This window comes from Haemaphysalis longicornis, unplaced genomic scaffold (genome assembly GCF_048455015.1).
Source record: "Haemaphysalis longicornis isolate Haplotype H1 unplaced genomic scaffold, Haemaphysalis longicornis Haplotype H1 scaffold_10, whole genome shotgun sequence".
In the NCBI taxonomy this organism is placed as follows: domain Eukaryota; kingdom Metazoa; phylum Arthropoda; class Arachnida; order Ixodida; family Ixodidae; genus Haemaphysalis; species Haemaphysalis longicornis.
In genome coordinates this window covers 29,459,496-29,474,240 of record NW_027526204.1, presented here as the reverse complement: position 1 = coordinate 29,474,240, position 14,745 = coordinate 29,459,496, and the positions used below count along the sequence as shown (strand labels likewise).

Below are 14,745 nucleotides of genomic sequence, written 5' to 3'. Positions count from 1 at the left end.
ACATATAACACAGGACAAAACCGTTTCTCACATGTTGACTTGGCTGTTGGCTCTGCAGTCCTTTTTCCATTGTTTGAGTGGCACGTGGACAGAAACTTATATAGTAATGAGCACTTTCTCAACAAATTGGAATAAATAGGCAAATGCACAAACACTTGCCCTACTCATAAATATGTTCATTTAGGGAAGCGCGAACGGGAGTACATTCACAGAAACATCTAAACTACACTACACATCCATAAAACACCTGCAGGTAGAAGAGGAGACCCAACTGCGCATGGCGCACATCCTCGACGCCAGCGACAATTCTATTCCCCAGGCCTCCGGTGCTCCACGCAACCCAAGGAGGCCCTGGTGGAATGAGGACTGCGGGAGAGCGCGAGTGGCCCAGAACAAGGCGTGGGGTATCCTCCTTCGGTACCCCCCCATCCAAACAGCTTGATCATTTGAAAGGGCAAAGGCACTTGGTAAGCGTGTGAGCCATGAAGCAAAACGAGAGAGTTGGCGCACCTTCCTTACATTCATTAAATCATACACAGACACACTCAAGGTATGGAAAGAAACACGCAACCTAAAGGACAACACACATAGCCTGCCTCTGGTCAGCACAACAGGGGACACGCTCGAAGATCAGACTAACACACTCGCACAACACTTTCAACACGTGTCCAGCTCTGCACATTAAACAACCGCTTTCCTGAAACATAAAACCACTTGTGAAAAGAAGTTCCTTCGTGACAATAACAAGTGAAAATGCGGTTACAATTCTAAATTTACACTGTTCGAGTTGAAGCTCGTTATGCAGATACAATTGCACACACCATGATACAACACCTACATCCAGACACTCTTGAAACAGTACTGCACCTACACAACGACATATGGCTTTCGGGGCACATTCCAGCGTCTTGGAGGAAGGCCATAGTTGTGGCTTTTCTGAAGGAGGGTGTTTCCCCTACTTCAGAAAAGCCACAACTATGGCTTTCCTGAAGGAGGGGAAAGACCCCCCCCCCTACTGCTGCCAGCTCTAGACCCATAGCCAGCACAAGCTGACTGTGCAAGCTTCTCGAGAAGATGATAAAGACGAGACTCGTGTACTTCTTAAAGTACAACGGTCTTTTCAAGAGCTGCCCGGCAGGCTTTAGGGTGGGACTACCTAACAACGATCAACTGGTTGAATCAGAGTCGTATATCAAAGATGCATTCCTCCACAAGCGATATTGTATGGCGGAATTTGATCTGGAAAAAGCGTTCGATGCCGCGTGGCACTACGGAATCCTATGTGACCTGAAGCCCGTTGTCATGTCGGGTAACATGCTAAACATGCTTGCCAGCTACATGTCTGAAAGACCCTTTCGTGTTAGAGTTAGAAGTGCACTCTCAAGCGTTCATTTGCAGGAAAATGGCATGCCGCAAGGCGGAGTTTTGAGTTGCGCTTTGTTTATTGTAAAAATTTACACCATCTTCCCGTGAGGGGAACCATGGGGTAGATGCGACGCATCGGGGGTTGCCGTTGCGTTTTCGTTATGTTAGCGATGTCAGCGTGTGGATTGCTGTTGTTGTGTACTCTATTTACGCAGCATGTTCACCCCCGATGCGTCGCATCTACCCCATGGTTCTCCTCCCGGGAAGATGGTGTAAATTTTTTAACCGAGCGCAAGCTGCGCGCTAACGCACAGCTGGCACGGCGACGGGAGCGAGCGCAGCCGAGCGCAAGCTGCGACTGACCGCGCTGACGCACAGATGGCGCTGCGGTGAGAGCGGCGGAGCGCGCAGCTGCCGTGGCGAGGAGAATGGGGGGGATGCGGACTACGCCGCGACAACGACGCGGGACAAGGCGAGTTAAAGAGATGCGTTTCATCTAAAATGAATTTATTCAGAAAAGCATTGCCACCATCGATTTCCTGCTCAATCTATGTAGGCGACGTTCAATCCTCCCTTAAGAGTGTTAACCGGTCTATCTGCGAGCGCCAAGTACAGCTTGGTGTTACAAGCAAGCTGTCTGGGCAGATAGCAACGGTTTTAAATTTAATCCAAGAAAGTGTACAGCCGGTAAAATGCTTGTCTATAACACAGCGTTCATACTCTCAACCCTATCCTGCCCCGCCGGAGCGGGAATTGAATAAAACTACTGCGGAAGTCTGAAGTCTTAGCCCTTCGCTTTTGCCTCCGACATGTTTGGAACGAGTATGTTTCGGTAGTTTTCCGACGTAGCTGGTTGAAGTTAAACTCGCTGTTATAGACAAGCGTTTTACCGGCAGAACTTGTGTTATGTTTTCGAAAAGGCGTGGCATTCGGCCGAACGAGAAAACAAACTCATTGGTGTCTCAATCCCAGTCAGAAATGAACACAAGTTTTTAGGTGTAGTCCTTGACAAAAAGCTAACATTCATCCCACATATCAAGTAACGTAGACATAAATGCTTAAAGGCAATGACTACACACAAGGTTCTCTCCCCCCCTTCAGATGGTGTTGAGAAACTTTTTTACCGGTTTTACTAGCCTGATCGGTTCACGATTGGACTATAGAAGTGTTGTTTATGGGTCAGCAAGTAAAACATCCCTTAAAATGCTGGACCCAGTGCTTCATTTGGGCTCCAGCTCGCATGTGGCACCTTCCGCACTAGCCCGGTCAAAAGCCTCTAAGGGGAACCTACAACGTCAGCGAGCATACACAGATCTCTTTCATGCTTTTAAAATCTCATCCATACCTTACCATCCTTTTAAATCAGTTTTTAGTATACATCCATGACTGAACTCCTGCTGAATCGACCATTCTTCTCTGCGCCCAACTCTTACAAAGTTAGGGAGGAAGCGTCAGAGCTTGCTGCCTCCTTTCTAGATACCATCTAAACTTTTGTAACAGATTTTATAACACCATAGCATCTCCACACTGTATCATGCAAGACATCTTTCACCCATATAGATAAAAACTGAGCTCCCAGATGTGCAATTCTGCAGTACTTGTGGTATTTGCAGCAGAAGTGTCATTGTTCTGACATTTATACGCACGCATATAAAACTGCCACCTTTGTGTCCTGCGCTCCAGGTGGACCTGGCCTTAATGTCACTAAAACACTGAATAATAATACAAATATCTTTAAGGCAGAGGCTTATGGTGTACTTCTTGTTGTTTATCATATTGTCACGAAGCCAAGCACGACGCAGTTGTCTTGCAGGAGAAACAAGTTTATTGGAGCGAACTTGTGCTCCCCTAACAGCTCAAAAGAATACAGAGGCGGCGAAGCAGCGGTCAACAAAGTGACTTGCGCCAGCGAGCGTCGCAGGATCGAATGCCCCGGCATCTGCTCTGCAGGCTTTTTATCTTTCGGCGCGCGTGGTTATGGAACCGTCGATTCGCATCGAGAACATTGTAGATGCAAGAAGATTATTCCGGGATGTTCACGTTAGATCTGAATGCTCTCCCTATCAGAACAGATAACACATGCGGCACAGAAAGAATGGAACACGCGCTTCCCTTGGCACGGAGATAACACAGACCGGCGCAGCCGGGCGGTAAAAGCAAAACACAAATAAACAAACCCAATGCATGGTTCGCGGCAATGTTGCCGCGAACCATGTACGGGTTTGTTTATTTATTGTTTGTTTTTAATGCCCGCCCGCACCCGGCCCTGTTATCTGTGTCCCATGCGAAGCGCGTGTTCCATTCTGTATTTTTATGCCGCACGGGCTATCTTATTCAGATAAGCACATTGTTTCACCTTAAAGTCGCTAGCCCAGAATAATCTTCTGTGATCTACAATGTTCTGGATGTGAATAGACGGTTCCAGAAGCACTCGCGCCGAAAGATAAAAGCCTGCAGAGCAGACGCCGCGGAATTCGGTTCGACGACACTCGCCTGCGCAAGTCACTTTGTTGACCACTGCTTCGCCGCCTCTGTATTCTTTTTGAGTTGCTAGGGAACCACATGTTCGCTGCAATAAACTTGTTTCTCCTGCAAGACAACTGCGTCGTCCTTGGCTTTGTGACATCTGGTAGAGGTGCTGGGTACATGAACCCTACGCCCTCGTCAAGCCGACAAGCAAGTCCCACTAGTGCCAGCCGCCGACAACAAGGTCTTAAACCGCAGTTTGGACTGCTTCCGGATAAAGTGAAGAAAGAAGACGTCGTGACCACCACCATGATCACCGCACGCACCATGACCATCGCTCCCAGTCTTGTCCTCGTTCTTCAGCAACCCAGGGAGCCGGCCTCAATTCATGGGTCACCTTCGTAGGACCCCGAAGACTGGTTGGAGCAAGTTGAACGGGTCAGGCTGTTCAATCGATAAGACGACGCGGAGACACTGAGGCAAGTGTTCTTCTACCTTGAGGACTCAGCACGGATCTGGTTCGAAAACCATGAGAGCTCCCTAGAGTCTTGGAACGATTTCCGAACGCACTTTTTAACGACGTTTACCACCCTAGTGCGAAAATAGCGGGCCAAAGTCTTGCTGCAGACGCCGACACAACACCCTAACCAAAATGTTGTTGTGTTCGTCGAAGAGATGAAGAGGCTTTTCCAACGTGCTGACCCGTGCATGGAGGAAGAAAAGAAGTTACGCTTTTTAATACGCGGTGTGAATGAGGAATTATGTGCTGGATTTGTCTGCAACCCGCCGAAAACCGTCGCCGAATTTTTAACTGAAGCCAGCACAATTGAGAAGGCTCTTGAAATGCGTAATAAGCAGTATGACCGCAACTCTGTTGGCGCGGCCAATGCGAACTACGTCGACAGCATGCCGATTTTGGTAGACAGCGTATGTGAGACTATCCGCGCAATAGTGAGGGAGGAGCCGCGGAATCTTCTCCCCACGCCGCCACAGCCGCAGGTCGCTTCCCTTACCGATGTGAATAGCGAAGTGCAGCAAGCACTGGGAACCTCAACGACGTCAGCGGTGCAACCGCCCGCCTCAAGGAACACCGAGGTGTGGTGAACCCCCAATAATCGACCGCTGTGCTACCACTGCGGAGAGGTTGAACACATCTACCGTCGCTGCCCCTACAAGAGGCTCGGTTTACGAGGCTTCTCCGTCGACGCACCACACCCCCGACCCGGCCACACTACCTGTCCAACACCAACTGAGGACCAGCCCGATTCAACCGTTCACCGTCGCCCTACCCGTACCAGTCGCCACACCACCCCAGCACTGCTGACGTCTCCAGTGGAAGGTACCCCGGCCCACGCGAGGGAAACTAAAAGCAGCAACTTGGACAGGGTCGCGGAAAAATGAAAACCCTCCAACGGCGCAGCGGCTGGCTGAAGACTATGATTCCCGACATGCCCTCAGCTCGACGACCCGATCTAACCCTGACGTGACTTCCGAACACGACGACAGCAAAACAGCGGGACGCGTACCCGACACGACCGAACCTGCCGCTGAGAATACGACGAAGATGACGACGCACAGTGCCGGACCGTCAACACGTACAAGCAGAGATACTACGCCACGACGCAGCCGGAACTCGGGGACGGCGGCGTCCGACGTTCAGCTCTCTATCGACGGCTTTGATTTAGTCGCTATCATAGACACGGGACCCAACTACTCAGTAATGAGCAGGCCATTTGCGTCTAAGCTGAAGAAAGTTTTGATCAGATGGGACGGTCCGCAGATACGCACAGCAGGCGGCCACCTCGTGATGCCAAGTGGAACGTGCACATCGCGCGTCACCATAGACGGCACAACGTACCCTGCGAGGTTCGTCGCTCTGCCTAACTGCTCCCAGGACTTAACTCTTGGAATAGATTTTTGATAGACAACGGTGCAATAAGCGATCTGCAGACCAAGTCAATAACGTTTCCCCGTATCCCTCCATGACGCTGGAACCGCACCCCGAACGTCGTGCTCCTGTACGGATTGCCGATAATCATGTCACCCTGCCACACCGCGGAAGCTTGATGATCGCAGTCTACTGTGAAGATGCTGCTCCTGACGTCGACGCTATCGTAGACAGTGATCAAAGGTTGCTTAGCGACCGTGGTGTCTCTGTCGCAAGATGCATTGCGCGCTTCAGAGAACACCAATCCCACGTTTTGGTTACTAATTTCTCCGAGCAGTACGAGCATTTAAACAAGGGCGCGGCAATCGCATTCCTCAAACAAACGCAAGAAGCAAGTGACGTGATCGCGGTCGCCGACTTTGAACGCACACCCGAAGATACCTTCAAGCTCCCGCAGCCCTTCGACGTGAATCCGGCGCTACCGCAAGAACAACGGAACAAATAAATGGCTTTGCTGCGTCGCTATAGCGAATGGTTTTCGTCGAGCGCAAAACTACGTCAGACACCTCCAGCGAAGCACCGAATAATACCCGAAGATGGAAACCGACCTACCCGACAGTCACCGTACCGCGTCTCTTCTCACAAGCGGGAAGCCATCAGGACTCAAGTCGACGACGTGCTCAGCGACGATATTATTTATTTATTTATTTATTAATACTGTCAACCCTCGCTTGAGGGTCATAACAGGGAGGGAGTACAAATGTGAGTACAACAGAAAACCAAAACAAAACAATAACAACGGGAATAACAAAGCATACGAACAAATAACAACAGGAAAACCAAATTGGCAGTAGTTCAACCCAGGGCAAAATAACCATCAACTTCTCTTTCAAAAGTTTGTACATCGGTACTATTAACAACATGGTGGGGTAAACGATTCCATTGTTCTATAGCATCCGGAAAAAATGACCATCGAAAGATGTTAGTGCGAGTGTTGAAAGGTGTAATGGGGGCATCATGATTCAATCTGGCACTACGTTTTCCAGGAAGGCGTATGTACTCGTCTGTAGGTATTTTTAATATCCCTTGCATTATACGAAATAGCCATCGGCGCTCGTACTAATAGAAAAGACGGCACATTAAGACTTGGCGTTGACTATCGGCGACTTAACAAAATCACCAAAAAGGACGTGCACCCCTGCCACGAATCGACGACGCCCTCGACAACCCCTCCCATGCGGAGTACGTCTCATCGATGGACCCGAAGACCGGCTACTGGCAAATCGAAGTGGACGGGAGAGACCGAGAGAACGAGAGAAGACCGCATTTATAACCCCGGACGGCCGATACGAGTTTAAGGTGATGCCGTTTGGGCTGTGCACAGCACAAGCGACGTTTCAAAGAGTCATAGTCAATGTGCTAGCTGGCCTTAAGTGACACACCTGCCTCGTATACCTCGACGACGCTGTGGTATTCGCCCGCACTTTCGACGAACAACTTGCCAGGTTGGAGTCTCTACTCGAGGCCATTCGTACGTCGGGATTAAGGCTGAAGCCTGAAAAGTGCCGGTTTCAGGTGGGAAAACAACCACGAGAAAGTGTTCGGCAGGCTGTGAAAACACCTGCAAAGCCCGCCCGTGCTCGCTCATTTCGACGAAAACGCGAAACAGAAATGCGCACGGACGCCAGTGATATAGGCTTGGGTGCCGTACTTGTCCAAAAGCAAAGCGATTGCGAAAACGTAGTCGCCTATGCCAGCGGTGGGTTGCGAGTTGAGCGTCCATTGTGGCTGTGGAAGGCACCATGTGAATTCGTGTTCCTTGGTGTCGCCGGGCACCTACCGGTAAAATAGGTACAAGCGACTCCCCGGCCTGGCGCTCGGCCCTAGTGTGGGACTACAACGCTTGGGAAGTTCACCGGGCTTGCACGGGAAATCGCCCCTATGGAAAGGGGTGACTGCAAAAATGATGCCGGTGCCGGCCGCTACAACCTCCAACGCCCAGACGCCGAGTACCAACCAGGGGATCATGTGTGCGTTTGGACTCCCAACCGATGACGCGGACTCAGTGAGAAACTTTTGCGACTGGATTTCGGACCCTACCAGATTCTATGACGTGTTGGCTGATTAACCCATGAAGTGATCCCCAATGGGGATTCCGGCACCACGACTACGCACGCGACCCGAAGTCGTTCACGTGGTTCGCCTCAATTCGTACTTCGCAAGATGGCGGACGTTTTTGTTGTTTTGTTGTTGCTGCTTGTTCGGACTGTCGTTTTATTTTAGCATCGGGTCGATGCACTCTTAGAGGGGTAATGCCGCGAACTATGTACGGGTTTGTTTATTTATTGTTTGTTTTTAATGTCCGGCCGCGCCCGGCTCTGTTATCCGTGTCCCATGCGAAGCGCGTGTTCCATTCTGCATTTTAATGCCGCATGGGCTATCTCATTCAGATAAGCAGACTGTTTCGCCCTAACGTCGCTAGCCCACAATACTCTTCTGTGATCTACAATGTTCTGGATGTGAATAGACGGTTCCAGAAACACTCGAGCCGAAATATAAAAGCCTGCAGAGCAGACGCCGCGGCATTTGGTTCGATGACAATTGCCTGCGCAAGTCACTTTGTTGACCGCTGCTTCGCCGCCTCTGTCTTCTTTTTGAGTTGCTAGGGGAGCACACGTTCGCTCCAATAAACTTGTTTCTCCTGCAAGACAGCTGCGTCGTCCTTGGTTTCGTGACAATATACTTCAAAGCCCCATCCGACAATCCATTATCTATACGGATTCCCTCTGTGTTGTGCGGGCGTTTCCGTGAACAAAATCTTCGAAAAACCACGTTGTCAATCTGATCATCGAGGGTATTAGGTCTGTATACGTCCACAAATTTCAACTGGTCCGTGAACAAAGCAGCGGATCGAATGTCTGCTGCAGCTACACTCTTGAATACAGTAGACATAACCACATTACCCTACACCGACGTGAAGCCACACATCAGACAACAACTTCGCAGATCGTGGCGAAGTGAACAAACAGACAAGTTACATGTAATAACACCACACTTGGCACTACGCAGCACCGACACATGCAATGGATACACAGAGGTCGCCTTGGCTAGATTACGGATAGGGCACACTCATGCAAAGCACTCGCACCTTCTCACTGGATCTCCAAGACCTCTGTGCAGCAGGTGCGGAAAGGCCAAATTTGCGATCCACATCCTGATACAATGCAAAGGACTTCACAGAACACGACGGAAACACGTCCCACAACTGTACAGACCACGCATCACGTTACACCCAGATTGTTTTTCTCTCTGACAATCCCATATTTTCTGTCGAGTGCGTTTTTAAATATTTAGAAGAAGCGAAATTTTTAAACCTGATTTTATACCATGCATAATCACAACCTGGCTTTCTGCACCAGCCATCCTCACCATCTTTTACTAATTCTAATTTCATCTTTAGATCTTCATCTCTCACAATAACCACTGTTTTGGCGCTCTTTTCCGCAGTTGGTCTGCGCCATTACCATACAACCATCATCATCATCAACTCATCGATGAGCAGCGAAAAAAAACTAAGCTGACATGACTGCAACAATTCAGATGCTGGTAAAATCACTCATTGGAACCACAGATGACTCTTTGTGCTGACTAATTTAAACCTAGCGCATACCAATGCCCTAAAAAAAACAAACTGAGGGGTTCTATTCCTTTGATAACTTCGAAAGATCAAAATTCGGTACTCACCCCTTCATGATAGAAGTAATCATCCTTCTTTCCGCCGCCTTCTTCTTTTTGTCTTTTTCCACCTCCTTCTTCGCCGCCGCCACTCTCTTGGCCTTTTCCACCACCTTCGCCTCCCCCACTGGGAGGACTGCCAGGCCTCGGAACATTTTTCAAGAAGCGACCCATCACGTTTCCTGGTGGGTCGTAGTTGGTGACAACGAAGATTTTACCCTTATATTTGGCTATGCCTGAGCCAATTTTTGTGCACTTCCTCCAAACGACTTGTGTGAAGTGGCCACACCCAGGCTGGAATGTATTTCCCCAGTGGTACATCTTGATTTCGTCGTACCAGGCATCTACGACTTGTTTTCCTGTGCAAAGAGCATGCCGAGACAGAAATTTACGTTGCCGAATTAGCGCACGTATGGTGTATACGTGAATAATTCAGTTGTGCTGTGCAGCATAACTCGTTACGCGTTTTGCATTCAGAGACCTGCTGAACATCGTTGATACATGTGCAGAAGCGTCGGCGTGTTCACAAAACCAAAGCATGCGTGGGTGATAAATTTCGCTGTTTTGGCGGTGAAAGCTAATGAGCTGGCGGTATTCAGTACCCGCATATTTATTATTTGTACGTTTCGGTTTTCAAGATAAGAGATAGACAATGAGTGAGGAACATCATCCTTATACAGCCTGGATAGGCAATCTTGTTCCTTAACTGTTATGGTAGAGACGACGTGACGATACCCTTTACAGCAGAGCTGCATTTGTCTTTCTTCCATAGTTTTTCAATGTTCGTTCGCTCCGTGAAGAGTCAAAGCGAGCCAGTGAGGCATGCGCCGACACCTGACATCGCAAGAGGAAAGCCTTAAAGTCGGCAAGTAGCACCTACGCCTTCCGGTTAAATGGCGGAAAACGGTGTTCACTGTAAAGAGGGTACTATGCTTGAGCGTGACCACAATATTTTTCAAGCTTCGCGCCCCGACACCACGAGTAAAAATGCTGCAAGATATTTTAAAAATTCCTTAAAAATAAAAAAAGCCGTGTTGGTTGGCATAAATTACCACGAACGTGGTGCTTTACCACGAAAGACGCCGTGACGACGTCGCTTACAGCAGAGGTGCATTTTCCTTTCATCCACACATTTTAAATTTCGCGCCCACCATTAAGAGGCAAAGCAAGCCAGTGAGGCATGTGCCGACACCTGGAGTCGCAAGAGGAAAGCCTTAAAGTCGGCGGCAAGTAGCAACGACGCCTTGAATTAAAATGGCGAAAAACATTGTTCATTGTAAAAAGGGGAGTTTGCTTGACGATGACCACAATATTTTGAAGCGCCGCCGCCCAGCCAGTACGAACAAAATTGTTGCAAAATATTTTATAAAGGCCATAAAAGTAAAAGAATGGCAGCAGCAATTTACCTTCAGCATGGCTCGTGGGGTCGGAGCTCCAGGAATAGAAGAGGTTCTCCCCGTACTTCTTATTACGACTCCTGTGCTTCATAACTCCTTGCCGAGCCAAAGAGTAGGCATATGCTTGGGCGTAGCGAGAGAGCTGCGAAAAGGGGAACGGGAGCAAAGATTAATGACATTCAGCACTTCCTCTGCACATGTCGATCCCCTAACTCCCCTAACCTTGGCTCATTTCCCCCTAAACATTCACCGAGGCCCTAAGGCCAATCGGTCAAACTGCGACAGAAAATTGTGTTGTTGCTAAGACCAGATGAATTCGCCTAATCTCTGTTAAGTGTACCTATTTAAAATGATGGGGAAAGGGTCCATTATTTGATGCTTATAATTAGATATAAAGTTTGCACCATCACAGGATGACGAATATTTCAATCAGGGTGCCTTGGTGATAACGTTTCTTTTGCGGCTGGAAAAAGACGAGACCTCTGAGTTTCACAGAAGAGCCGTCAGCACTGTATTCGCCACTGAGAGACAGGCTTGAATTATGTGCAGTGTTATGTTGCTTTTAAAAACAACACTCTCCCGGGTAATCTTAAGAGATTTTGTAAGTGTTTTTGTTGTTGTAGAGAAGGGGTGGCGGCCCGTGACGTATTTGTTTGGCGTTAAGATCTGTAAAATACCTACTTATTTGTGTTGAGAATTTCCGACAATATGACGGCATGGACTACCGGAAGAACTCCTCTAAATTTCGCACAACTTGGCTGTGGTGTTCCGTTCAGAACCTGTCCCCGTATTCTGTGTGCGTAGCGCAAGTGCAAAGCCCACAGATTTGGTTTTTAATCTTGTGGACCTGCTATGCTTGGTTTCCTCAAAAAGATTTTTTTTCCGTTAGTGCATACCAACCTTTCTTTTAGAGTTTACCGATTTTTTTTTAAATGGTTTTCTCGATCTTTAGATATGAGACAGAGAAAATGTACGCATCTTTACGAAAAATTGCCGCAGCTGCTTTCTCTAGCTTCTACGCAATTTCCTGCCATTACGGTGTGGCTGGGGATCCAGAAAGGTGTGACCAGTAGCTCGAAAGATTATGCTGAGATAACAGTATTTAAGGGCGAGTTTAAAACCAAATTCATATGAGAATTCGTTAAAGACAGAGGCTTCCTTACGCGGAAAGATTGTTTGTATACAACCGAGCAAAATTTTTGGTTGAACTTTGTGCTCTAGAGAAATCGCAATACCATGACCTTCAGCTGTGCAAACTCTCGCGTTAGGGTTGAGTATTTTTGAAACCACCCGCCGCGGTGGCTCAGGGGCTAAGGCGTTGCGCTGCTGAGCACGAGGTCGCGGGTTCGATTCCCGGCCGCGGCGGCCGCTTTTCTGATGGAGGCGTAAAGCAAAAACGCCCGTGTGTACGAGATTTCGGCCCACGTTAAAGATCCCCAGGTGGTCAAAATTAATCCGGAGCCCTCCACTACGGCGCGCCTCATCGCCTTCGTTGCGTCGGCGCGTTAAACCCCACAATCAATCAGTATTTTTGAAAAATAATCCTTAGGTCCACGGGCACCATGTGATCCTCGCGCCTATTTACAACTCTGCGGCAAATAAAGGCACACGAAGCTTCGTCACTTTTTTTCTCGGTCTATGTTTGCTTATAAGAAGGTGCATACTACGGGCGGTCGCTTCCAAGGGGGGAAAGCATTACTGAAAGGTTTGTCGTGGGTGTGTCACAAGAAATGTTCATATTATATGCTCGAGCGTTTACTGATGTTGCATAAGGCCGTAGAAAAGAATGTGGCTTTAGTAACACTAACAGTGTATGGGTCCGCTGTGATCGTGTTGTCATTTTTTGGTTGGCACCAGCGACAATGCTCCGACTAAGACTAAATGCTGGAGAAATCACTGAACCTTCCTGCTATTGCGTAATGCTTGCGCATTACACTATGAAGAATTTGTTGCAATGCAGTGTCTAAAATAGAACCACAGAAAAGAAAGCCGTGGGATGCCTTTTAACCTATGCTAGTTGGTACATTTTCTGGCGGAAAGCAGCACGAACGCTCTAACAAAACGGAAGACAGGAAAAAAAGACAGCGGCGTTTCCCGCCTGTTCTTATCGTCCGTCTTGTGCCAAACCTAGAGCTGCTTTTCGCCAGAAAGATACCCGTGAAAGCACATAGTCCAAGAAAATCTGGCAGGAATATGCTCTGGGGAAAGTAAAAAAACCCACTGTATTGCATTGCGTAAAAGTCTAAGCTATCATAGTTCGGCTGTAACTATTTTTGGCGTTCGTTTGTAAGGAGGAAAGAACACTAGTCGTACTCTTGCTGAACACAAAAGGCGTTGTTAAATACGCATTCCAGAGTAAACTGAACTGTTCGGAGGGCATACAACTTTAACAGAAGCTTCCTAGCACAGTATGACTAACTGAAGCTTTTGCTGAGCACGTCAATTTCTGCACATTTTCTGCACTTTATGAGTTGCTTTCAGAATTTTCTACGGCCCAGCTTATGTATGTGGTGAAATATTTATGTGGTGAAATAGTGCCATGGCTGCAATTCTAACGACATTCTAAATCGTGAGGCTGAAGATAAATGTAATACGTGTAAAAATCATAGCCATGTGTACACCTAAAGATAAAAGGGAGCGATGTGAACACTGCGTTACGATTGTTGACATAGATGAACGTAAGCAGTAGGCCAGCCGAAGAATTGAAAGAACGTGGTTAAGTACTGCGAGATGCCGGCCGGTATAAGTTAATTTCCCCTAATGGCTGAGTAGATACCTGGGGACTTTAGTTAAATTTATGTCCGTATGCCCAGTTAGTAGCCAGGTGCATTTGTGGTTCTGGAACATCCCTTATTTCATATTTGATGCTAGTGGGAGCTGTAAAAGAAACAAAAAAATATATTGCCTTTTCTTTCCTTTTACGCAAGATATTTAGAGTTAGGATTGGTTTTGAAGCATTTCTGTGACTTCTTGCTACTGAATGTGGTAAATCGCGGTCGGATGACCACACGCAGGTGGTGTTGCTAGCGTGCCGACGGCTTAAAGGCACCTTTCGCGCCGAAAGTTTTCCCACCTTCTCACTGTTTTCTACCGGTGGTACACCATGCAACTTCCTCCACTTGTTGTGTCGTCTCAAAACTTCTCTTTGAAGCTTCAGCATGGCGCTGGTGAATTTTCCGTTGAAGTCTTCTGGCTCGTTGTCTCCGCTGATAACCTGCGTGTAGTGGAGAAAGATGGGGGAATAGAAAAAGGCAGCCATAAAGAATGCACCATGTAAATATAAGCTAATGATGCAGTCCACCACAGTGCATAAATATCATCGTTCTTCTGCAGTACATATTTTGGTAGTGGCTGTCGCTGCTGTATTGGGATAGCACACTTGCATCTGGTTTGCACTGTTTATCGACCTGTTAACTCCATGCGCTATTCGGAAACGCTTGGTATCGGTCTAGTAGGTTGGAAATCGTTCTCAAGAATTCGCTGGGTATAACACACAGGTGGACCCGCCGCGGTGGCTCAGGGGCTAAGGCGTTGCGCTGCTGAGCACGAGGTCGCGGGTTCGATTACCGGCCGCGGCGGCGGCTTTTCTGATGAAGGCCAAAAGCAAAAACGCCCATGTGTACGAGATTTCGGCGCACGTTAAAGATCCCCAGGTGGTCAAAATTAATCCGGAGCCCTCCACTACGGCGCGCCTGATCGCCTGCGCTGCGTCGGCGCGTTAAACCCTACAATCAACACACAGGCGGACGGGAATGAACACACACTTGATGTAAAGATTGCGCACTGAAAACTGTTTGTTAAAAATGAAGTGACAAAATACATATTCAGGAAGGGAAAAGGAAAAGATTAAGAAATATCGACAATGCCAAAGGAGAGGCAGCGAATTGGTCTGAA

General features: G+C 48.1%; 1 protein-coding gene across 2 annotated transcripts in view; it reads right to left on the bottom strand.

Moving 5' to 3' along the window:
* The window catches only part of LOC144158326 (uncharacterized), a 97,981-nt gene that overhangs the window by 10,638 nt on the left and 72,598 nt on the right, over nucleotides 1–14,745 (bottom strand). The window contains exons 10-12 of one of the 2 annotated variants that reach the window (XM_077689147.1): nucleotides 13,925–14,065; nucleotides 10,861–10,993; nucleotides 9,464–9,813 (exon numbers count right to left, since the gene is read on the bottom strand). In XM_077689147.1, the coding sequence (XP_077545273.1) occupies nucleotides 9,464–9,813; nucleotides 10,861–10,993; nucleotides 13,925–14,065 (624 nt within the window). The remainder of the gene's footprint in view (nucleotides 1–9,463; nucleotides 9,814–10,860; nucleotides 10,994–13,924; nucleotides 14,066–14,745) is intronic. The other variant, XM_077689148.1, reaches the window with a different exon arrangement.